Genomic DNA, 27,182 nt, shown 5'->3' on the forward strand with positions numbered 1-27,182 from the left:
TTACGTTTATTGTTTTTGTAGTGTTTGTGTTTAGTGTGTTTTTTTCGTTAAACATGAATCTCAATAGCCACGCCGCATTTTGGTCCGACTCTCCTTCACCTATAGAAAGCCGTTACAGATTGGTTAGAAGTGGAGAACATGTTAACTTAAACATATTTCTCTGTACTGTCAAAATAAATATTGCCATCATCTTGGGTGAAAAGTTAACTTCCAGACACTGTATTTGACAGTTTGAAGCTGGACCTCTTTGTAAATGATATCTAATGTGGACAGGAGTTGGACATGCAGAGGCTTGACGCTCACATATTTCATGAACTTTGAGAGTAGAGTAACCTACAATTCCACTTTTCTCCTGCTACAGGGCTGAAAACAGATGACATCACAGTTGATGTAGATTTCAGTGAAGTTTCTCTTTCCTGGAGTGAGGAGCTGAGGAATGGGATGACCGATCCATCTTGACGAAATAGTTACTTTCCTATTGACTATTCTCTGTTACAGCAATCAGTATAGATAAAATAAAAAAATACAAATGAACAGATTTTTGCGTCGTTACTGTATTGGAACCTTCATGTGTTCTCTTTCAGCATAAGCTTGTCTTTCTTGAGGTAACAGCAGAACAAGAAGCCTGAACTTTAAAATAACGATCGGTCACATATTTTTAAATCTCCCTTCACTGTACAAGAGTCAGTCAGTCAGAGCCAACAGGAGCTTCATTTTAGGAGGGATATACTGAAGGGAATGAGAGAAACATGTATGGAAGTACTATAATTACGCAGACAGTTGAATACATTTCAGAGAGACACTGTGCTCCTGCTTGCTGTTTGCGGTCTAGGCCAGGTTAATGTAAAGCACATTATGACAACTGTTGAGGTACAAAAATTAAAATAACAATTGACCGATTGATTGACTGTATCTACAGGTTATCAAAATGAGCACCAATGTTATTGGATCCGCCTCAGGCAGAAAACAGTTGGAGGGAAAAAGCGGAATAAACAAGCACCTACTTCTCTTTCTTTATTAAAACTCGGTTCTGATCAAAAGTTTCTCTTTGCCACTAATTGTTGATTACAGATCTAGGGGTAATATGAGGGTGCCTCAGAGTGCAACCAGCCATTATCTGACTGGCAGAATGCCTGACCAAGCCAGGTAGGCTTGTGGCTCCACATGGAAGGCAGGTGATACACTGTCATACACTTCATTGTATACAGCATACTGTGTTACATTAAAGACATGTTGGGTAATGATGACACAATAAACCTTATTCCTGCGGGGTATTCTAACACTTTTTAAATCTCACGCTGACATTTATGTAATGACAATTGTTCACTGCAGCGGGAGGTAGAATTTGATGCCGATTAAAAACAGGGAAGACTAGGGGCAAATAGTCACCTGGAAGTGAAGAGGAAAAAACACACAGGGCAAGCTGAAACGTGTCTTATCTAACCATACACCTGCAGAAGTGAAGGTCTCTTTTTTTTGTAAATAATAATTTTTCTGTCCATTTGCTTTTTGGCAGCACACTCAATCACAACACGGGGCTTGTGGTGGAAGGTGGAAGTGAGCCCTGGCGCTGGTGCTGGAGGCAACGAGGGGGGCATTGCTGGGATGACACAGCCCAGACATGGCAGAGCAGGTCTGGGCAATACAGAGACAGGCAGCAGTCTGACGCTGGAGGTAGTGAACCAACCAACACGAAGTGGAAGCCTTGATCCTTGACCCCAACATCTTTCACCTACAGGCTGAGAGGTCAAAGGCCCTAGAGACAGCTGCACACCAACAGAGACGCTGCAGCACCATGATAACACTACGCTGGTTGAAATAATGTAGTCCCTGCAGCATAGAGGTAGTTCTAACAACCCCTTTAAGAGTGAAAGAACAATCCTGGTGACTCCTGGTGACTATGCACAATCATTAAAACAATCCTGGTGACTATGCAATTACAGTGACCATGTTTAGACAAGATTGTGATTTCTGAAAACCATGATTGCACCCGGCTATCAACGTGTGAGATTTGGTTAAATTTTGGGAGCGTTTGGAGGGCAACGATGTGATTGCTGCACAGAGAGAGTACCTCCCTATTACTGCTGTTAAAGAGCTGTGTCTTTCTTCCAGGCATTCCAAACAAGGACTTAAACAATCTCCCAGTGACACTGTTTATATTTAAGCTACTCCTATTCTCTACATTTTCAGTGTTTGCCAGACACCATCAATACTTTGATTCGTTTCACTCACAATGTGAGTAAAACTCAGATTTTACTCAACTAAGACAACTTGGGCATGTTGGTTTGTGTCTGAACTGTGCCTAGCCATTGCCTTGACATGCTGAGAGAGAGAGAGAGGTGTATAGGCTACATCACTCAATTTGACAATGCACTATGAGGTAAGATTTAGCAGCTCAAGGCCAAAAACAACCTCCTTTGAAGCTTAGGTACCAGGTATGTAAGTCAGTAGCCTCGCAAGAGCCTTAGCTTGTGCCAACCAGAATGGCTAATATGAGTCTATCTACTGTAACATGAGGCAGCTTGAAGTACACCACCTGGACAGGACGCTAGTCGATCACAGCGCTATACCTCCAATCTAGCTCCTTAGAGACCCATCAGGTCCCATTTGTACAGTCTTTGGTATGACTCAGCCAGGACAGCCACTCTCACCACTATTCCACTCACCTTAGTAACACTGCAAGTCAAATAAAACAATTGACTAGCAGCAGTCCTTTCACTGTTTATTTCTGTTTCAGGTGTTTGGATAGAAGACTTGCCAGTATGCCAGTACACTTGCCAGTATGAAGGATGGAGTGAATTGATCCCCTTTGTAAAATAGGGTTGGGTGGCATAATCCCATAGCAGAGCAGCATGCAGGAAGACAGAGCAGTGTTAATGCTTTTCTTCCTCAAGGGGAGAGACTAAATGGCCCGAGCAGATTGGTTCAACAAGCCCACTGAGACTGCTGCCGTTCTCCTCTGCACTCAGTACGATGCTGGAGATGGGTTCTCTTCTTCTTAATCTTCATCTGCTTCTCTGATACTGAAAACAACTTCTCCAAATAACGGAGACATTTATTTGTGTTGAGATCAGCCTACTTCTGATAGCCTTTGTAAAAAAGGATTATTGCTATACATTAGGCATATAGGCTACTATACATGAAAATCCTGTTCTGGCAATTGGCTCCTAGACATACAATTCAGGGCTTCCCCAAGTACAATCTCAATGACGCTTAACAACGATGGCCTCTTTTCTTGGGAAAAACCCTGTATCATATAACAACTAAATCACAGGTAGACTAGCATCATGATACAACTACAGCAGTTTGCTTATCGTGTCGCATTTGGAGAGGGCTAGATCCCCTTTCTCAGGGGGTTCACCTGTGCTAAAGAATAGTGTTTTACAGTGCATTACAGCAACCTCCGAGTAAATGTCAGTCATTATCGTTCATGCCTATGTGGCAGATGGAGACTCTAGGTGAGCAGTACAGAGAGTCCATTGTAGCCCGTGTCAGGAGCAGCCTTCATGACTGGGTCCTTGTTGTAAGAGAAAATACTGATTCCATGTGAGGGCCGAAAATGCACCTCCAAATAGAGGTCCGTGGAGAGGCTCTATACCATGTCCCAACCTTACCCCCACCATGCCAAGAAGGCTGCCTTTCTCTATGCACACACTCAAACAAAAAAACGTCATAATGTACCGTATATGCCTGATAAGATAAACCTTAAAGGCCAGACTTGGCCGATGAGTGATTATAGGCCACCTTTCAACTGAGATTCACTGAGAAAAATTGGCAATGGAAAGGATCCTTTTTTTGTTAACCAGGTAAGTTGAATGAGAGCACTCTCATTTACAGCACACACCTGGGGAATAGTTACAGGGGAGAGGCAATGAATGAGCCAATTGGAAACGATGATTAGGTCGCCATGATGGTATGATGGCAAGATTGGGAATTTAGCCAGGACACCGGGGTTAACAGCCCTATTCCCCAGGCACCGAAGACATTGGTGTCAATTATGACAGCACCCCACACCTCTCTGATTCAGAGGGGTTGGGTTAAATGCAAAATATAGATTTCAGTTGAATAACTGACAAAGTATCCCCCTTTCCCTACACTGACGCCAAGTGCCATGGGACCTTTGGTGACCACAGAGAGTCAGAACACTCGTTTAACATCCCATCCAAAAGACAGCACCCAACACAGGATAATGTCCTAAATCACTGCCTTGGGACATACAATTTTAATATTTTTTAGACCAGAGGAAAGAGCGCCTCCTACTGTCTCTGCAACACCACTTCCAGCAACATCTGTTCTCCCATCCAGGGACCAAACAGAACCAACCCTGTTTAGCGTCAGAAGCGAGCCAGCAGTGGGATGCAGGATGGTATTCTCCTGGTGGTAGGCTGCTGGATACAAATGATCATAATTATAAAAGTTTTTTTTCTTGTTTCTTGTTGAGGTAGCTAAGTTAGACCTAGTTAGATTAGCAATGTTAGACCATTTAAACTATGTCTATGTTGCTATTGGGAGACATATTTTACTGTCGTGCTTCAACATGCTGAAACTATTTGATAGCCTGAACATCTATTTGTTGTTTTCAAAAAGTACCTTATGTTTGTTTCGAACTTCTCTTCTTACAGGCAATGATCAACTCTGATACAGTGCAGCAAGATCCCTTGGACAAATCCTGGGTCTTTTTTCTACTGTAATTTGTTGGTATGATCTCAGTGTCACCGAGAAGTAATTGTCGGTATGAAACCATAACTCCATATCTCAGCTCTCTGTGGTCTCCCCAGACTGAGCCAACATATGTCAAACAAGGACTTCATGAGTTGATGAGAGAGGCAATGTCTGAAAATGTCCATGTCTGGCACGAAGGCCTACGCTGTCATCTCACAATGTTGTGACGTATTTAGTCTGTACTACTGGGGGCCTCATATAGTGCTTTACCATCAAGAGGGTGTGGTCCGAAATTAGCTTAGATTTGGTTCTATTCTTGGATGACATAATTGGATCTAACTACCCATTTATGTATTAACATGTTAACTCAAAACATTAGGGAGTGAATCTTGGCCATTCCTAACAAATATATATATTTTTCTTCCTATCCTTCCTTGTCAATACCATGGCCATGTAGAATGTCACCAGGAATGACACCTGGTGGGCACTACTTTATACCTCACCCACAGGGTCGCTTAGTGACCAAATAAAAGGAACTCAGTCTGAGATTTTAGGAACTCAGTTGGGGACTAAACTTACTGTTGAGAGTTAGAATAGTAGAATAAACAAGGTGTCAGCTATCTAAACTTGTGCCCAGGGGCCCTGATCCCCAGGGGGCCTCCATTGATTTTGTTAGTGACTCTAACTCAGATACGCTATATATACAAATGTATGTTGACACCCCTTCAGATTAGTGGATTCGGCAATTTCAGCCACACCTGTTGCTGACAGGTGTATAAAATCGAGCACACTGCCATGCAATCTCCATAGACACACATTGGCAGTAGAATGGGCTTACTGAAGAACTCAGTGACTTTTAACATGGCACCGTCATAGGATGCCACCTTTCCAACAAGTCAGTTTGTCTACTTTCTGCCCTGCTGGAGCTGCCCCAGTCAACTGTGCTGTTATTGTGAAGTGTAAAAGTCTAGGAGCAACAACGGCTCAGCTGCAAATTGGTAGGCCACACAAGCTCACAGAATGGGACTGCCTATCTCTGAAGCGCGTAGTGCATAAAAATTCTCTGTCCTCGGTTGTAACATTCACTACTGAGTTCCAATCTGCCTCTGGAAGCAACATCAGCACAATAACTGTTCATCTGGAGTTTCATGAAATGGGTTTCCATGGCCGAGCAGTCGCACACAAAACAAAAATCACCATTCGTAATGCTAAAAAAAAAGTACCTTATGTTTGTTTCGAACTTCTCTTCTTACAGGCAATGCCAGTGGTGTAAAGCTCACCGCCACTGGGACTCTGGAGCAGTGGAAATTCGTTTTCTGGACTGATGAATCCCGCTTCACCATCTGGCCGGCCAACGGACAAATCTGGGTTTGGTGAATGCCAGCAGAACGCTACCTGCCCGAATCCATAGTGCCAACTGTAAAATTTGGTGAAGAACGAATAATGGTCTGGGGCCGTTTTTCATGGTTTGGGCTCGGCTCCTTAGTTCCAGTGAAGAAAAATGTTTATGCTAAAGCATACAATGACATTCTATACGATTCTGTGCTTCCAACTTTATGGCAACAGTTTGGGGAAGGACCTTTCCTGTTTCAACATGACAAATTGCCTTGTGTACAAAGCGAGGTCCATACAGAAATGGTTTGTTGAGATTGGTGTGGAAGATCTTGACAGGCCTGCTCAGAGCCCTGACCTCAACCGCATCAAACACCTTTGGGATAAATTGGAATGCCAACTTTGTGCCTAAACGCCCAACATCAGTTCCGACCTCACGAATGCTCTTGTGGCTGAATGGAAGCAATGTTCAAATATCTAGTGGAAAGCCTTCCCAGAAGAGTGGACTCCATATTAGTGCCCATGATTTTGGAATGAGATGTTCGACGAGCAGGTGTCTACATACTTTAGGTCATGTTGTGTATACAAACATGGCATAAGTCATCGTAAATTGTGTAGAATTGCAGTAAATTTGCTTTGAAATTGCAATATTTCCTCTGCGTCCCAAAATGATGGTCAGAGCCCCAAAAAGTCTAGGGCCGGCCATGCTCACCCACTCCCATATGGACGGGAAAGGGAAGACGATAAATGAACACATAAATTGCCTTGTATATTTCTCCAAAGGGAGAATATACCGGAATAACACAGGATTTAGTTCCTTCATCTTTGATTATCACTAAGGCCCCTTGAAACACAAGGAGGATATGGGCCTAACATGGATAACATCTAGGACTGGACTTTGTCTGTCTGCAGTCAGTCATCTATACTGGCTTCCAGTGTAGTTAGTGCGTGTAGCCAGGCTAAGAGACAACAGAGATTCCAGCACAGAAACCACAATCTCATTCAAATAAATGAAGATGAAATAAATACTGGGACACTATCAATTTGTATATGACTGTTGGCCTCAGTAGAACATTTCATAATCCTCTTCCTGGTCGAAGCAGTGTAGGCCACTTTTCCCGGTTCAGTTCTGTTGTTGAAAGCAGATTGAAGAGAGCAAAGAAGGGATGAAAAAAAGAAACCCTTTTAAAACCCTTTTAATATCTGGCGTAGATTTTTTTTCCATCAAAAGAAGTGAAGCACATCTGCATGGCACATTACCGTGGAAAACCATTGGAGCAGGAGAGTTCATATCCTCTGGACATGCTTCTCATTATGCTCTCTGAGATTAACTAAATGTGTGATAACATGCAACCCATGTAATAGTATGTCATTATTAAATATTGGTTGTGATCCTACTAATACCTTCATTGTGTGTGGATAAGTCAGCTAGGCTGCATCTTATAGGCACCCTATTTCCTATAGAGTGCACTTTTGACCAGCAGGATGAGATGAAAAAATCTTTAAATCTTAAATTACCTAAAAAACGACTAATTTCATGCATCAAGGTCTTATCGTGTTAAAACAACACAAATACAAACCCACCCTGTGAACACCATGGAAACTGCACTCCCAGTTTGCCACTTCCTGTCCAGGCTAATGAAAGGACAATGTATCATGGATAGAAACTTCAGTTTCCATAAAGGCCATTATAAACACACTGTCTGGCCCCTACTTACCTGAGGGTACTCTCTCCCCTACCTAGATCCAGTTCTCCCACAATGAAAGACCTCACTCTGAGGCTGGGGATGACCTGGTTTACTGTTTGGGTCTGGGCTGGGGTTGCTGCACCAACGACCTGCTGAAGGAGCACTCAGGGAGCTTGAACAAACAGTAAGACCCAGACCAAGCTCAGAAATATGGAACCTTGAACCTTTGGAATATGGAACCTATTTTAATATCTCTCTCTCTCTCTGCAACTGGATATTGAACTTCCTGACTCCCCAGGTGGTGAGGGTGGGCAACATTACTTCCCCCACGCTGACTCTCAACGCGGGGGCCCCACAGGGGTGTGCGTTTAGTCCCCTCTTGTACGACCTGTTCACCCACGACTGCGTGGCCACGCACGACTCCAACACCATCATCAAGTTTCCTGACGACATGGCGGTGGTCGGCCTGATCACCGGTGAGGATGAGCCTACAGGGAGGAGGTCAGTGATCTGGCATGGCACTACTTAGGGTGGTGCGTTCAGACCAGTATATCACTGGGGCCGAGCTCCCTGCCATCCAGGACCTCTATAACAGGCAGTGTGAATGGAAGGCTCAGAAATGACTTCAACAAGCCATAGACTGTCCTCTCTGTTTCCGAAAGGCAAGCGGTACCGGAGTGTCAAGTTTGATACCAACATGCTCCTGAACAGCTTCTATTGCCAAGCCATAGACTGTCCTCTCTGTTTCCGAAAGGCAAGCGGTACTGGAGTGTCAAGTCTGATACCAACATGCTCCTGAACAGCTTCTATTGCCAAGACATAGACTGTCCTCTCTGTTTCCGAAAGGCAAGCGGTACCGGAGTGTCAAGTCTGATACCAACATGCTCCTGAACAGCTTCTATTGCCAAGCCATAAGACTGCTAAATAGCTAACAAAATGGCTACATGGACTATATGCATTGACCCTTATATTTTTATTTTACTCTACACACACACACTTAATTTACTCACACAAACATAACAAGCACGCACATTCATACGGACTCTCCACACACGCACACACACTCAGACATAATCATTATATACGCTGCTGCTACTCTGTTTATCATATCTCCCGATGCCTAGTCACCCTACCCCTATACATAGTGTATCTACTCCTACTACAGTAAAGGTGCTATCTTAGAAAATGTTCTATCTAAAACCATAAAGTGTTCTTCGTCTCTCCCCATAGGAGAACCCTTTCTAAGAGTGTTCCACTCCAGTATCCCTGCACATTGTAAATATGGTACTGGCTCTGATCCTGGAACTAGCTTACATACTTTCTTGTGTTATTTTTCTTGTGTGTTTTTGTTCTACTTTACTTTATTTTATAGTATAATATTTTTTTACTACTGATACTGATTACAGCATTGTTGGGAAAGAGCTTGCAAGAAAAGTATTTCAATGTACTTATGCACATGACAATAAAACTTGAATCAGGAACCTTCTAAGAGAACTTCTAACCTGCTGGTCCCAGATCAGTTTGAGCTGCCTTACCAACTCCTAAGGTCACTGTGTGAGTATTACAGCACGAACAGATCTGCAACCAGCAGGCTTGTGGATCTCTGCTGAAGTTCCCACCCATTGTTAAGAAAGTGACCGAGAGATGTCAGATTTGAAACATCTGCTCCACATAGCTCTAAAACTTAAAAGTGGGCAACTACAGTTCACCCCTGAAAGAAGAAACAAGGTGACATTTTCTGAAATAATGATGCAATATACTATTTGCAGGTGGACATGTATTTCCGTGTACATATATCTCCAATCATCGGGTTCAAGTCTAAGGACGCAGAGCTGAAGCCTTGATGGCTTTTAAAACATGTATTGTATATAATGATCAGCAGTCATGTTAGAAGACGTTGAATGTTTTGGGATTTGAGGTTTTCCTTCAACCAGAAACAGGGGTCTTGGTTTAGAGCTGTCCTATATATTACTGCATGTGGAATGTGCTCCTTAAACATTGTGTGGATTCAGACTTACACATTATCTGCATCCTGGCTAATACGCTGATTCCCAGTCTCTTGTCCCCCACTTTCCAATGGATGTTTATTACTAGCAAACATCTCCAACTTTGTCTGGTCTCCCAGTGGAGAACGTTGAGAAACCATGGTCTGTCTCTTTGGGGAGAGGAAGAAGAGGATGAACCAGTGTCATTAAACACATCAAGACCTTGCCAAATACTGAAGAACATGGCTTTTCTACTTAGGTCTTAGACAGCAGGCCCAAATCTTTACTGTTGGCTACTGTCATATACACCAGTCCCATGGTGTTTATACTTGTGTACTATTGTTTGTACAGTTGAACGTGGTACCTTCAGGCATTTGGAAATTGCTCCCAATGATGAACCAGACTTGTGGAAGTCTACAATTTATTTTCTGAGGGCTTGGCTGATGTCTTTTGATTTTCCCATGATGTCAAGCAAAGAGGCACTGAGTTTGAAGGTAGGCCTTGAAATACATTCACATGTACACCTCCGATTGACTCACATTATGTCAAATAGCCTACCAGAAGCTTCTAAAGCCATGACATAATTTTCTGGAATTTTCCAAGCTGTTTAAAGGCACAGTCAACTTTGAGTATGTAAACTTTTGACCCACTGGAATTGTGATACAGTGAATTGTCTGTAAACAATTGTTGGAAAAATTACTTGTGTCATGCACAAAGTAGATGTCCTAACCGACTTGCCAAAACTATAGTTTGTTAACAAGAAATTTGCGGAGTGGTTGAAAAAACATTTTTAACGACTCCAACCTAAGTGTATGTAAACTTCCAACTTCAACTGAACATTTGCACTGCACCGAACACATCTGTCAGTTTCATGTATGATTTGAGACAAAATGCATTTTAATTTTCTACTGTAAAGTGATATTGCTCTAATCACTGTAAAATATATTTTACAAATAAATCCTTGATGGTCACTGTGAGAATGTCTCTCTCTCAATTCAATTCAATTCAATTATCTTGGTCATGCTATCTCTCTCTCTCTCTCTATCTCTTCTCCCTCCCCTTCTCTCCCTCACTCTCTATCTATGTCTCCTTCTCTATCTCCCTCTCCCATAAAATTCCACCCAACCTCTACCAGGGGCTTGGGCTGAGTGCGTAGTCCTGGGATGGGAAAAAAGTATACCGTTCCTCCCCTCACCTGTGAAATTTCAGAGGGAGCCAGGGTGAAAGGGGGCATTGTTTCCCCCCTTGAGGAATGCCCCGTGTTGTCCTCAAATAAAGGCTTCATTTGCACAGGAATTTGGAAGCTCCTTGAGACTTGAGAACATAGAGGAGATCTTGGATTAATGTCCTCTGGTGGGACTGGTCACTAACTGGTCAGTGGGTTGTGTAACTGTAGTTTTATATGCCCTAATTTGCAATGAGATATGAGTATGTGACAGTAAGGAACTTCTGTGATGATGTTATCTGATGAGTTATTTTTCTTCATATTTCAGATTACATTATCATACATTATAACATCCCAGATAGTAACCAACTGTTTGAGAGGCATTTTCAAAACTGTCTCTAGAAGCTTGCCTCTATCAAAGATGAAGTGTGACACAGGAAACTAGTTTGGCCTGGAATGAATGAGTGACAGAAGTTGACAATTTTGCTTGGCCAAATGCCAACTATACAGGCCCTGAGAGAGAGAGAGCCACTGCGGACAATACACTATGGTTAGGACAATTGGGGTAGTTGAGGAAATATATATTAATACTGGATTCATTGTCTTGTCTACAATAGTTTCAGGGGTTGTTGTTCCTCATTACTCAGACCAACTAAGTAATAACATTTACTTTCAGTTGTCTGTGTCTTCTTAGTAGTATCTCTAGACAATCAATGACAAATAAAACGGTGAGTATACCTACAATACTGTGATGTGCTTTGTGCAATGGGTTTCAAACTAAAACCTCTCATTTCTCATAGTTCATCAACTTTAGGGACCTGACTATTTTATTGATAATGTTGACCTCTACTGGTGAAAGGAAAGCGATACACTCAAGTAAATAATCCTAGTGATGGACATCCTGCTTAACCAACAGACTTTGAACTCTTGGTAGGCGGTCAAATGTGTAAACATCCAATCATCGATCATTTTGGGCGGAAGTGGTTCGCATGCGCTCCTGGCTGCAAGAAAACCTATATTGGCTAGCAGGTATGTGGCAAAAACAGTTCTTTAAATTCATAAACGTATTTAATTACAATGAGCTACTCATTGAATGACATGTTGTAATGTTATAGCAACATGTACGACAAATGGTGGAGAATGTGAATTAAACGCTAGTTACAAACATCAGCTTGTCTAGCTGATGCAGGTCCAATAGCTATCGAGCTAGCTACCTACTGTACTTGCCTCGGAGTCTGAATTGAGTTCATCGACAAAATGTTAGGTCTGTGTCTGGACGCTGTGGGATATTATCTATCAGAAAGGAATAATCAAAGAAATCTTTGATATGTTGGATATCATACCGGTGTGGGTTTTGTTTGGCAGGCCGGGAGGATTTCAGAGGATGAACTTGCTGGTTTAATTTCGCTGATCAATGTATAGGTAACGTTAACGGGTGGGGATAATTTGTGGAACGCTCGAACAGGAATCAGTTGCAAAAACGTCGTAAATAACAAGGCTGCCAACAAACAACGCATACAAAGTTGTATAGCGGCAGAATAAGATACCCGGTAACGTAGGCCGTGGGCTTTTTAATTACGTTTTTCACTCCCAACGGATATTCCGAAAAATGTTTGTCCTCACTCTGTTAGTCTATGGACAAACGTTAAGAATAAGCGATGTGGTTAGTTGATGCCTATTCTGCAGCTAGTTAGCGAGGTGAATTGGTCATGCTACTTTGTATGCGTTGTTTGTTAGCAACCTTGTACTTTACGAAGTTTTTGCAACAGATTCCTGTTGGAACGTTCCACAAATTATACCCTGCCAAGATAATGTTAACGCTTGAGTAAATGATGAATACAAGGTCTATTGAAAGCAGATTCTTCCACACAGGTGTGGTTATTGAGTTGTTTAAAGGAAAATTTCATTTTCAAGATCTATAATTTTAAGAATACAGTTGAGTTGGTATGATGCATTTTGCATCATATGATGCTGCGTTTTCAAATACAATTGTATTGGTCGCATACACATATGATGCTGCGTTTTGCGTCATATTATGCTGAAACGTCATACCAGCTGTATTTCTGTTTTTGAAAGCTATATCTCTTGAATGCTGACATGCAAAACATTTTGGGACTATATCAACAAAGGAGTAATGAACGAATACCAAACGGTAGTTTATGGGTGGAGTTTTCCTTTAAGCAATTAACATACATCATGCTTAGGGTCATGTATTAAAATGTTGTACAGGTCATTATTTTGGTCATTAGTTTTTGCTACCATGGCTATGCCCCCATCCACAGGTCATTGAATGGTTTGATTAGCATGAAAACGATGTAAACCATATGCCATGACTATCTCAGTCACCAAATCTCAGCCCAAATGAACACTTCTGGGAGATTCTTGAGATGTGCCCGAGACAGCGTTTTCCACCACCATCAACAAAACACCAAATTATGGAATATCTTGTGGAAGAATGGTGTCGCATCCCTCCAATAGAGTCCCAGACATTTGTAGAGTTTATGCCTAGGCGCATTGAATATTTTCTGGCTCATGGCCCAACACCATATTAATAACACACTTTATGTTGGCGTTTCCTCTATTTTGACAGTTAACTGTACGCTACAGCAACTAGCTAGCCAGCACAGGTTGGTCTCTCAATAATGTGGGTTATTTCCCATCCTTGTCATTGATTCTCCTTTATCTGCACTCTGATCTGAGAACACAGGGTAGGTAAAAGCCCAGTTCCTATAAATCACTACAGATAAAGTAATGGAGACAAGAGGTTCACACCATTGCAGATGCATACTAGCAAGCCACCATATTGCATTCATCCCTCCCTCAACAGTAACATTAAGACTCGTAGCTCGTTCGCTTTCTTTTTCTATCCCCAGGTAATGTTACCGGGTTAGTCAACATATTCTGATCTGTCTCTGACAGCGCTATGGCGGGTGAGGACGAGGAGTTGGTCCAGTCGAGGAAAAGTAGAACTCTGATCATCCGCCATCTCCCTGCTGACCTGTCCAGGGATGAGAAGCAGGATCTACTCAAGTACTTTGGTGCCGTGGGAGTCCGAGTGTTCTCTGATAAAGGAGTACTGGTAGGTCAGACCATGTAGCCCACTGCCTTCTCTTCAGTCTTAGGTGGCTACTGTCTTAAAACAGTAGGTTTTTCACAATAAACAACACCATCATGACAACATGACATCAAAAAACACAAACCAGTAGCACATTTAATACATCACTGAAGCTGGAGACTCATATCTCCCTCACTAACTTTAAGCACCAGCTGTCAGCAGCTCACAGATCACTGCACCTGTACATAGCCCATCCAACTGCCTCATCCCCCATACTGTTATTTATTTTATTTATGTTGCTCCTTTGTACCCCAGTATCTCTACTTGCACACTCATCTTCTGCACATCGATCACTCCAGTGTTTAATTGCTATATTGTAATTATCTCACCACTATGGCCTATTTATTGCTTTACCTCCCTTACCTCATTTGCACACACTATATATAGACCTTTTCTATTGTATTATTGACTGCATGTTTGTTTATCCCATGTGTAACTGTGTTGTTCTTTGTGTCGCACTGCGTTGCTTTATCTTGGCCAGGTTGCAGTTGTAAATGAGAACTTGTTGTGAACTAGCCTACCTGGTTAAATAAAGGTGGAAAATAACCTTTTTTTTTTTTTTTTACAACAATTGTACATTAATTCAAAACCCGCTGGGCTTCGATGGACCACCTTCAAGCTCATGAGCACTCATTCTGACTGCAACATTCTAACAGTGTAATTTATATATTTCATAGCCTATAAGTGCAAAGTGGCCTTGATAAATAGTGAAACTTGGCACAAATGTAATAATTGCATTATAATTAATGTGTCGACATGACGGCAGTCAAAAATAGTCAATTGTCAGCTGCTACGTGCTTGTATTGTGTACATCTTCAGGCAATGGCATCAGTTGGATTTCATGTAGCTGCTATCCCTTGTCCTAACAGTTGACAAAAATGTCGTAACTTTCACTTCCTTGACACACTTTGACATACTTTTGTTTGGTTGTAGTGCATAATAGTCTCCGGTTTTCTCTTTGTGTTCCCGTTGTCTTGTCATTCTTCTGCACCGTTGTACGGCTGTGCGGGGGTGCCTTATTATGCGCAGCGGGAAGGAGCTTGCCTCTCACTTTGTTCATGGTGCCGGCCAGACTTGTTTCCTCTGCAAGCAACTTGTTCGCCAATGACAGTGAAGTTAAGAAATTGTCCATGGTGACATTTCTCATAAGGTCTCCGACATTTACTCACCTGCTGCCCGATGTAGATATTTTCACAGATATTGAAAGCCATTCAGCATGTACAATTACGCCTACTATAACTGTGTAGCCTACTCCAAGTATGGCCAGAGTAGACTGATAAGACTGCTTTTATTTAGTGGACTGAAGTAGGGTACATACCATTTTAAGATTAGAATGGATCAGTACAATAATTGGTGATTACATAATTATGCATCGCTTGCTTCCCTTCGCTCATCAACTCACCCATTCTCCCCTTTTCTCCCCATCATACTGGAGAATGCATTTCCACTTCTCCAGAGTCCAATGTCGGCGAGTTTACACTACTCCAGCTGACTGTTGGCATTGCGCATGGTGATCTTAGGCTCCCGGCGAACAGTTCTTGTCCTGACGTTGTTTCCAGAGGCAGTTTGGAACTCGGTAGTGAGTGTTGCAACCGAGGACAAACGATTTTTACGCACTTCAGCACTTGGCGATCCCGTTCTGTGAGCTTGTGTGGCCTACCACTACGTGGCTGAGCCGTTGTTGCTCCGAGATGTTTCCACTTGACAATAACAGCGCTAACAGTTGACCGGAGCAGCTCTAGAAGGGCAGAAATTTGATGTACTGACTTGTTGGAAAGGTAGGATGCCACGTTGAAAGTCACTGAGCTCTTCCGTAAGGCTATTCTACTGCCAGTGTTTGTCTATGGAGATTGCATGGCTGTGTGCTCGATCTTATACACCTGTTAGCAACGGGTGTGGCTGAAATAGCCAAATCCACTAATTTGAAGGTGTGTCCATATACTTTTGTGTACATAGTGTATGTGTGAAATTCATTTTGGTATAGTTTCAATTCAGTTTTGAGGCAATTATTGGTGTGATTATCAGAGAAGGAGAGGTAGTGGGGAAAACAATACAAAAAAATGACTTGTCCTCCTCAAACTGGTTCAAGCTCCATTTCTTTTTATGATATTAAGATTTTAGCACCAACGGTGTGTTTTTTTTTAGACTTATTTAGGAAAAGTCAAGGGCGGATATTGACTTAAATGGCAGAGTAATAAATAACTACAAAATCATGAACAGTCACAATGACTGCTTTAGCGATTCCCGTGCTAATGCAATTCAATCCTTATACCTCCAGAGACACACAGCCTTTGCAACATTTGCGAGTGAGAAGTCTGCAGCAAAGGTAGGCTAATTGTTTCTGCCTTCAGTAGCAGTTCATTATTATATTACATGATGTAAATTAGTGTTCTAGTAAAACCTGTATTCTCTCCCCTGTCCTGCAGGCTCTGAGCAGGCTTCACCAGCTACAGATCCTCAACCATACCCTGGTGGTGGAGTTTGCCAAAGACCAGGAACATGTGACAGTGCTGAAAGACCCACCTGTGTCAGACAGGTAATTTACCTCAACTAGGTGATGCAGTCAAATATGTTCAATTGTAAAGCAAAACTTGTCTAGTGTGTATTAAACCCTTTATTTTTCTCAGTGCAACAGATGGTAAAGATGTGAAGAAGAAAAAGGAAGTGACACAACCGAGTATACCACTAATAGAGACTGGCACTGCACCCAAACTCGGGTAATTGTGTGCGTGTGTGTCTTGAGACTGATTCTGTGCGTGTGTGTGTCTGCTGCCTGGGGGGAGACTGACTAAGACTCGGCCGGAATCTCCAATGAGGAGCTGTCAGCATTCTCATGTCCAATTATAACCCCAGGTCTCAGGTCTGTGGCTGAGCACATCAGCAATGGCAGGTCAGGTCTATGGCTTGGTGCTCGGCAGTGACATCAGCAGTGGCAGGCCATCTGCCGCTGCCAGTTGGTGGCACCAGGTGTCCTTTGATAAAGACACTCAGGGCTGAGGTGTAAGGTGTCATGCCACTATGAGAAGTCACCTATCCGACACATCACACACATTGGAGGTTGAGTTGTCTGTCAGTTATTTGAGGGTATGTGCATAATCGTTGTTGGGTGAAATGCATGTGTACAGTCATTTTTTGTAATTGCTTGGCTTTGAAGCTCCAGTAAGCCTACAGCAAGACTTGCAGCAAGTTGTGCTTTAGGGACGGTTTCTCAGTTCTATACTGAACATGTTTTTTAGTCTAGGAATAGTCTTATTCCAGGAAAGCAGCCCATTGAGTTCATGTTCCCTGCACATTCAGTTACAAAGTATAATTCTTAATGCAGGTAATGGCTTTTTTAAATTAAAAGCCCTCCATACCCTGAGTGTAAATATACTTTGAATTGATTGAGTTTCAGCCTCTATGGCTGGCCCAGCACAGAACAGGGCCTAGCCTAAGCTTGGACCTTAGTCATTACACGAGAACAGACCTTGAATAGATGCTGAGATGGCATACTGATCCCAACGTCCCTGAAGAGGAAGTGTGATATTGAGTGTATTTCAGTCACACGCTGTGCAGGTTGTTAAGGAGAAAGGCAGCCAAAGCCCGCTACTAAACCTCGGTTGCCTGCTTACGTATTTATGCGGCCCCATTATTTAGACATATTGTTTCTGGTATTATTTTTGCGTGTTGGGAGACCGTACGTTTGTAGGTGGCGCTTGACATGTTTTATGTGCTAATTATTCTCTTTCCTGTTGCTTTTTCTGTCCCTCATTTGCTGCAGGTTGAAATTTCAATCAAATCCCAGTCTGAAATATTTATATCCACCTCCTTCGAATGGGATTCTGACAAACATAACACATGCCCTTCTGAGCGTACCAAACTTTTACGTTCAGGTGAGTACATCCTGCAAAGGGATATTTCCTTCTGTGTTGGTTTATTTCGGAAATCATGCTGGGAAATATATATATATAATAATAATATATATATATTATTCCTCATATCTCTGCTTTTATTTATTCCACAGTTAGATGTCCTTCTTTTAACCTTAGAGAAAAACAATTGTGTTAACAAAATAACATTTATATATTGTTATAAGAGGTCCAAATTGACTTAGAACATAAAAAATAAAAAATGTTATCCCTGGTGGTTTTTTTTTGACCACATCCAAAACACTTTAAAGATCCAACAGAAAACATTTGCCTTGGAAATTACAATTGAGGGTGCTTTGCAAATTTTAATATTAAGACTAAGTGGGAGGCATGAGTAAAGGGTTTAACATTTGCAGTAGCTCATAATGGTCTCTTGGTGGCGCTAGTGTGTCGTGGAAGAGCAGGCCATTGTCCTAACAATGCAGGCACTCTCCTCAATCAGTACCTCACCCACTGTATAGTTCCATGGGTAAATGTTGCAGACATATGCTCTCCTTGCAATCTGTGTTGCATATGGAGCTGAGGTCACAATGACAGTGTGTTTGTTGCTAGCATAGATGTCAAAACCAGTAGATGGTGATAATGCTGATTAGAGGTCGACCGATTATGATTTTTCAATGCCAGTACCGATTATTGGAGGATCAAAAAATGCAGATACCGATTAATCTGACAATTTTTAAAATATATATATGTATGTGTGTATGTATGTGTTTGCATATGTAATCATGACAATTACAATAATACTGAATGAACACTTTTATTTTAACTTAATATAATACATAAATAAAATCAATTTAGTCTCAAATAAATAGTGAAACATATTCAATTTGGTTTAAATAATGCAAAACAGTAAAAAAATAAATAAAAGAAATGCAATATCTGTCATGTAAAAAAGCTAACGTTTAAGTACCTTGCTCAGAACATGAGTCTCCAATATTCCCAGTTAAGACGATTTAGGTTGTAGTTATTATAGGACTATTTCTCTCTATACCATTTCTATTTAATGTACCTTTGACTATTGGATGTTCTTATAGGCACTTTAGAATTGCCAGCATCATCTCAGTAGTTGATAGGCTTGAAGTCATAAACAGGGCTGTGCTTCAAGCATTGTTAAGAGCTGCTGTTTGAATGAATGCTTGCGAGCCTGCTGCTGCCTTCCACCACTCAGTCAGACTGCTATATCAAATCATATACTTAATTATAGGATAATAAACACACAGAAAAATGAGCCTTTGGTCATTAATATGGTCAAATCTGGAAACTTTCATTTTGAAAACAAAACGCTTATTCTTTGAGTGAAATACAGAACCGTTCCGTATTTTATTGAACAGGTGGCAGCCCTAAGTCTAAATTTTGCTGTTACATTGCACAACCTTCAATGTTATGTCATAATTATGTACAATTCTGGCAAATTAATTAGTCTTTGTTAGGAATAAATGGCCGTTCAACAGTTCGCAACAAGCCAGGCGGCCCAAACTGCTGCATATACCCTGACTCTGCTTGCACTGAACGCATGAGAAGTGACACCATTTCCCTAGTTAATATTGCCTGCTAACTTGAATTTCTTTTAACTACATATGCAGGTTTAAAGATTATACGTGTATTGATTTTAAGAAAGGCATTGATGTTTATGGTTAGGTACATTATTGCAACGAATGTGCTTTTTTCGCAAATACGCTTTTGTTAAATCATCACCCGTTTGGCGTAGTTGAAGTAGGCTGCGATTCGATGATAAATTAACAGGCACTGCATTGATTATATGCAACACAGAGCAAGCTAGTTAACCTAGTAATGTCATCAACCATGTGTAGTTAACTAGTGATTATGTGAAGATTGTTTTTTATAAGGTAAGTTTAATGCTAACTAGCAACTTACCTTGGCTCCTTGCTGCCACAAGGTTCTTTTGATGCTGCACTCGCATAACCGGTGGTCAGCCTGCCCACGCAGTCTGAAAACTTGAAATTGACCCTAATTAATTGGCCATGCCGATTAACCTCTAGTGCTGATGTCATCCACGTATTCCTATTGAAAACTTCCGTTGGTGCATGAAGCCAGAAGTATTTCAATTTGAATTGTGCCATATTGCTGAATGGCACCAAAAATCTCAAAGGATCATGGTGAAAGTGGCCATAACTAGCAAAGGATCATGGTCGATGTAATTGTTTCATCCTGACAGAGGGTCAACTATAGCCTCCTCGAAGCCTACTCACCCGTGATTTATTTGTGTCAGCATGTATGACGACAAATGTAGTAGTCAGAATGGATCACTGTTTCATAAAATATTGAAATTTGTACTGAGTGTTCAAATAATTCACTGTGGGGATTGAACTCGATCATAATAAACAAACTTTAAAATCCAAAACGGCAGCCCAGATATTTGGGGGGACGATCTGGCGATCATAATTTACCCATTAGCCGCCTAGCAGAGCTTGTGACTTCGTGCTCCAGACCGGACACTGGGGGCCTGGTTGCTAGTGTGTGTGTGATATTAGCACAGTTACGCCAATCCGCACAGACGTTTTACAATAAATCATTTGATTCAGAGCTTCAGCTAGCTAAGCCTTTAAGAAGTGGAGCATTGTAGTCTGGGTGCTACAGTACAGTGTGTTGTCATACAACAGGTCCTTCACCTGATGAACAAGATGAACCTACCGTCTCCGTTCGGCCCCATCACAGCAAGACCTCCGATGGTGAGATTACTGGATCACACTCCAACACACAGATTAGTAGATTATAAACTAGCTTCATTTCATATTATAGAACACAGATTAATAATCTATAGATTGTTCAATAGCTAGATTATGGGAACCATACTCTGAAAGACCCAGATTATTGTCACAACTAGACTAGATTGTCCAATACTTGTATATTATACACTAGTTAGATTTCAAACCCATCTGTGGATGTAGACCAGTGTTACAACTTTGTGTGTGATTGTATGAAAGATTGTGTACTGTAGCAGGTCTTGTAAATTCAGGCCTCAATGAATATACTCTCTCTTTCTACCCTTAGTATGAGATGCATCCTGCCCCCCTCCACCAATGCCACCCCCCTATCCTCCCCACTACCCCCCCTTACCAGCAGATGAGATAGACCTCTCCAGCGAGGAGGGGTCTGAGTATGAGAGTGGAGATGACGAGGACAAAGAGAGGTGAGGGACCAATCACACTACTTTATTGGCGATTGATTGAAATTTCAACCAATAAAGTCAGTTTAGAGGCTGCCCCCGTCAATGCATTTTGGTCTCAAGCCAAATGATTACAAGAGAGATGAGATTTTGGCGTTTTTGTGTTGTACCTGTGTTTTTTTTCTTCACCGCTAGGAATTTGCTCGAGCATATCCAAATGGGTTGTTGCAATGAATGTTGAGTCACATTATTCTGACAATATTTCACAGTATACCACTATTTCCCCTGTGCCATTTCTAGAGCAGTCATCATTTGCACAGTGGCATGAATGTCTAGGCTGCCTTTATTTTCTTTTGTTGATTTCTTCTCCAGGATGATTCGCCTGATGGGTCTGGTCAACCAAGCATGCAAGAGACCTCTGAGAACTAAAGTGTCCTCCAAGAGAAAGAAACCCAAGTTCAAGGACCTTCTCTTTGTCCCCAAGCCCGAATCTCAGAGGTACCCAGCCGCTCATGCACATCAACCCTCTCCCTTTTCTTCTTAATCTATTCTCAACTTTAAAATATGCTGTTTTCTGTTTAAAAGGTACAGGGTTGTCTGTCTGAAGGGCCAGACAACACAACTAGCTGTGAAGGATTTATCCTCCTTCCAGACATTTCTCACTCGTAATAGTCCGCCAATGTGGCTTTGACTGCATATTGGATATCTGCCTGCACCTTGTGTAACCCCAAAATAGATCAGACCACAAACTCAGTTTGAAGAGAGTAGAAATACAACAAACGCACCCTAAAATGTTCCCTAAGTCTACTCAGTGGCCTGGGAAATATCAAACTGACCAGAAAAAAAGATAAACTAGCTAGATTCACAGATAAATACAGTTTACTGTGCCCAGTGCCAGACCCTGGTGTTTAGTGGGGTATGTTAGCTTTCTTGTACCAGACCCTGGTGTTTAGTGGGGTATGTTAGCTTTCTTGTACCAGGCTCTGGTGTTTAGTGGGGTATGTTAGCTTTCTTGTACCAGACCTTGGTGTTTCGTGGGGTATTTTAGCTTTCTTGTACCAGACCCTGGTGTTTAGTGTGTATTTTCGCTTTCTTGTGGTCTCAGTGCTCCAGGGCCCATCTTGCAGCCATCAGATGTGTTTGAGCAGCCCCAGCCCTGCGGACAGAAGAAGATTGAGTTCCACATTTCAGCAGACGTGTCAGCCATACTGGAAGGAGGAGGAGGCAACTCCACCCAGCCACAGGAGCCCACTGAGGAGGCTGAAGGTAGGGCCTTCGACTCGGACTCGCCACAGGGCCAGGCTGCACAGCTGTGGGAAATACACCGACTACCTACAATTTCAGTGGTCTACGGTTACATCCAAAATGGCACCCTATTTCCTATATAGTGCACTACGTTTGGCTTTGGTCAAAAGGAGTGCACTATTTAGGGAATAGGGTGCCATTTCAAAATGAATCCATAAGTCATTTACAGTACCAGTCAAAAATTTGGACACCTACTCAAGAGTTTTTCTATATTCTTTATTGTAGAATAATAGTAGTAGCCACCCTTTGCCTTGATGACAGCTTTGAATACTCTTGGCATTCTCTCAACAAGCTTCATGAGGTATTCATTTAAATTAACAGGTGTGCCTTGTTAAAAGTTCATTTGCGCATCATTTAGCAGACACTCTTATCCAGAGCGTCTTACAGGAGCAATTAGGGTTAAGTGCCTTGCTCAAGGGCACATTGACAGATTCTTCAGCTCGGGGATTGGAACCAGCAACCTTTCGGTTACTGCCCCACTGCTCTTAACCGCTAGGCTACCTGCTACCCCTAGATGAAGCTTCTATTCCTTGAGACTTGGAAGAACAGTTCCAAGGGGGAATTTAACATGTCAACTTAAAAAATTGAGATAAGAAATTGAAGATAATATTATAGGCCACACAAAGGTTATAATACAGCTTTAGCATATTTTAGCACATTTTGAATGGTAATAATGAGTACTCATATAATTATGTAAAAGGAATTTTAATTGGAACATCTGTGAGTCCATGTTTACAATACATGGATTAATTTCAATCAGTTGCCGCACCCCTAGAGGAATCACAGGATATGCTGTATTGTATTTCAAGGCTTCTATAGAATGCACTATAGAATTATCAAAGCAGAAAGGTGTTTCACTATCAGGATTAGAGAAATGTCATCTTTTGGCACTGTTGTCGTCACCTGCCACCCTGACTGGCTGTCTCAGCTTGTCTTATCTTCCGTCTCTTATAAGCCACCCTCTTCCCATGAATCCACTCTCGTCCCAACTCCCGAGAAATAAAACATATCTAAAAAAAATCCAGGGCAAAAGATTGTCTAACGCATAGAAGACAAACTGGCAGGTTGGTTTTTGGATTAGTCTTGTTTTGGGGCACTGATAAACAACCCGTTTTAAATTATGTGAAGGGGGTTGGGGAGTGATGAGGAGGATCATTTGAAAAAAGGATCTAGTTCTCTACTGAGAACGTATCAGAACAGCCCTGGCGTTCCGCCGCGGTGGGCGAGCACGCGCAAGCTGGATGTGTGTGACAAGTTTCCAGAGGATTTGTATAAGCTCGCTGCTCTTCATCATTTTGTGTGAGTGTGTGCGCACCTCCGAGTTAACCTCCAGGCTACAGTTCCAAAATACTTTTTTTCCTCCGCCTCAAGTGAAAGTTCCATGGAGCAGTGCCTGCTGAATGCTTTGTTTTAAAACTGTCCGCATAGCAGTAGCAGTCAACCAATGCTTTAACAAACTTATTATTTATTGCAGCTTGTCCACTCATTACAGGAGACTGGTTCAGCCTAAACACATACGATTTCCAATGTATTTATTACATAAGCCAAATTTAACATGACATTTGAGACTAATAATCCCCTATTTGTCCCAGTAGCAGCTGAGGAGATGCAGGCCACCACCACGACAGAGGAGGATCCAGGAGAGGGCTTTGGGAAGATCTACCCTGCCGCCCAGGCCTCCCAACTGGAGGAGGACAGTGATGAGGACGAGGATGTCCCCTCTGATGTCATCTCCAGGAAGGAACTGGATAAGGGACGGCTGTCCAGAGACGGTACACTTACCTACCAGATCACTAGTCTGTTACTACAGCATTTGATCAACAGACAGAGACAGTACACTTCTCACTTTACCCAGACCACTACACCACTCTGTCTGGGTAGCTCAGATGCCACTCTCTAAGCATTTCAAAGTTTGAAAGGGCACCATTACTTGAAAAGTCTGAGAGAAATGCGTAGTGTCTGGATTTGTAACTGTTGTGAAGCGTTGTTGGCAATGGGTCTGCCAGGCTGGCTGTTTGGTTCCAGCTCACTTGTTTATAAAGATCAAATGGAAAAGAAAATGGGGGTGTTGAGATCAAACATGCCTTTTTAATGTAGAAATGTGTTCTGACTGTAGGGAGTGACTCAATGTTTGGCCTTGAATTGAAATAAGGTTTGAATTGCCATCAGATTGGCAGAGGCACCCCCGTGGTCTTCTGTAGCTGTGTTTATTGAAGTAGGACTGGGGTTGACTGGGTTCTTCTCTTACCTCTTTTAAACCAGAGATAAAAAGGATGTCCGTGTATAAAAATTATGAACCTGGAGAGCCGACCAGCAGACTTTATGTGAAGAATATCGCCAAGTCAGTAGAAGAGAAAGTAGGTACCTTGTCAACTCTATAGTATAAAAACTTTCAATATGTATGTTTAGTTTACACACATTTGCTTCTCGTCTTCTGCTTCTACCGTCTAATTGCATCAAATCATGTACAATGTGGTGTTAAGATGACTGTTGATGGTAGCTGTTTGTTCTCTTTATTGCAGGATCTGAAATACATCTATGGGCGATACATCGACGTTTCATCTGAGGCAGAGAGAAATATGTATGTATGAAGACATTTCTTGCAGTGTACGGTGCTTCAAATCACAATCAAATGTTTAGGATATCTTCATGGGAATGATCTGCGTCACTTCTCTCCCCTAGGTTTGACAGAATAACCTCTCCCTTGTCTCTGCCTAAGGTTTGACATAGTGCTGATGAAGGAGGGTCGTATGAAGGGCCAGGCATTCGTTGGTCTCCCAAGCGAGAGGAGTGCAGAGAAGGCCCTGAGAGACACCAACGGTTACGTCCTCTATGACAAGCCCCTCGTTGTCGTATCCTTTACTTCTAATCACTTATAAAACAGACAAATATATACTTTCAACAATCATTAAGAATATACTTGTTTAGTTCATTTAAAAAATGTAATCACAACAGTTTTAACAGTTATAAAGCTAGGTTGGTTTTGAAATTCTTCAGATGCATATTATGCTTAGTGGATCACAGTTTGTGTGATGCTTCCTGTACAATATTTGAACTCTTTCAGACCTTAACTCAGACCTTCCAGTCGTTTGCCAGGTCTGCCAGACCTAAAGCGGACACCCCGGACCCCAAGAAAGGACCCAAACGAACCCGATGAACAGGTGAGAAGGGTTCTTCTGCTCTTCTAGGTCCAAATTATGTTGTCTCACTAACTTTTGAAAAAGAGAAATGGAACTCTTGAAATATAACTCCTGTGTTGATTCAAAGATAGCTTGAACTTCTCAGATTAGGCCTATTTATTTGTGATATTATAATAGTTCTGTATCTAAAACATGATCCCTATATTTATCTAAAACACTATCTGTATCTTTAAATTTTTTGTTGAAGATATTGATGTCAAGTTGAAGTTACATGGTGATAGTGTGGCCCAGCAGTCAGTACCATTCGTATCCTTCTGATTCTGTCATATCCTTTCCAAAGCACATCATACCATCACAATACCTGTGTTTTCCTCCTCTTTGGTACACATTAGACCCATAGACAACCATGCCGTTCGGAAATGATCTTGTAGTTAAAACGCCAAACATTAAGCATAGCTCTAATATCCAGTGAAATCAAGTAGGTTGTAACCTATCATTATAAAACTAACTGCCTAACATACATTTTTTTAAAGAAATCACAGTATATAGGCTTATGGGTTTTTCTTTTCTGATGAGGGACATAATACACACCTCTATGTATCCTTCCAACATACACACACACTGATTCTTGCATAAATTGTAGCGCCTGGAGTCAGTGTTATTTATCTGAAATGTTCTTCTCCCCTGATAATAAAAATATATTTATATGTTGCTGTGAGATGTAGTATTTTTAATCTGTGAAAATCAATATTCAATATTTGACATCTCCCCTTTTTGGTTCTGAACTACAGGTGATGGAATCCTCTGCAAACTGAAGACAACACGTTAGGAATATCATTTCTTCAGGTTTTTTTTTTTTTTGAAATAAAATATTTTTTATATATGTATTGTCTGTCTATAAATGCCCTCTAGTCCACTAAGGTCTTTTTTTGTTTTCTGTAATACTTTTTTTGGTACATGTTACATAATCACACAATGTCAAAGTTGCCTAATTAGAAAAAATAGATATGAATTTACACAGTTCACCAATGATACAAAATTGTCTGTCACAGGAATTTTTAACCTCAGAGAAAGTGAGAACTGAACAGGAGAGAGAGAGAGAGAGTAGGTAAATATATAGACAGTGAAAGCAATTTGAAATCTGAATTGGCTGTGAGCTGCAGCAACAGATGGTGGTGTCAACGCTGTAGACTAGAGTAACACACTCCTGATGAGACAAACAAACAAACAAACACGGACTGTGAAAGATGCTGGTAGGCAGAGACTGGCAGAGACTGAGTCCGTAAACGTGGCTGTACCCTGCTGGCTGTACTCAGGATTCATGATGATTGCTAGATTTTATTGGGGATGGAGCAAAGTGCACACTGGAGGAAGGTGAGCATTGCAATTAAAACAGACATGGTTTATTATTAAAATCACGTTTCTTGTATTGTCAGTTCCATGCACGAGGTAAAGAACTGACAATTTCGATATTCAACGGATATTCGATCTTTCAAACCTCAATAGCTTTCAAACCACTTGAGCCACAGACTCCAAATAAGTGTCATGATTTTGGAAAAATTGCGCACAACATTGCACAGGTCTTATTTTCACGATTTAGACATTCATTTGCTTTCCAAAGCTAATAAATATGTGAAAATGTGAGCAGCGTCTTGTATTCCTAGTTGAATTAGTTAGGTCGCGTGAACAAACTTTTTTTACATTCAAATTTCAATTGATTCTAGGTCGTGTGACTTCAAACAAGGTTCAGAATGT

General features: G+C 41.6%; 1 protein-coding gene across 1 annotated transcript; it reads left to right on the forward strand.

Annotated features, from left to right (window-relative positions):
* Window positions 1-11,808: 11,808 nt before the first annotated feature.
* On the forward strand, window positions 11,809-26,308 carry rnpc3 (RNA-binding region (RNP1, RRM) containing 3). The gene is given in 17 exon segments (XM_064949205.1): window positions 11,809-11,861; window positions 13,752-13,911; window positions 16,226-16,273; window positions 16,374-16,483; window positions 16,575-16,664; window positions 17,708-17,819; window positions 20,477-20,545; window positions 20,868-20,880; window positions 20,883-21,006; window positions 21,355-21,480; window positions 22,088-22,248; window positions 23,883-24,059; window positions 24,550-24,644; window positions 24,810-24,868; window positions 25,007-25,139; window positions 25,373-25,448; window positions 25,675-26,308. Coding segments are annotated over 15 exon segments (1,545 nt in total). The 5' UTR covers window positions 11,809-11,861; window positions 13,752-13,755; the 3' UTR covers window positions 25,445-25,448; window positions 25,675-26,308.
* Window positions 26,309-27,182: the final 874 nt, after the last annotated feature.

This window comes from Oncorhynchus masou, chromosome 30 (genome assembly GCF_036934945.1).
Source record: "Oncorhynchus masou masou isolate Uvic2021 chromosome 30, UVic_Omas_1.1, whole genome shotgun sequence".
In the NCBI taxonomy this organism is placed as follows: Eukaryota; Metazoa; Chordata; class Actinopteri; order Salmoniformes; family Salmonidae; genus Oncorhynchus; species Oncorhynchus masou.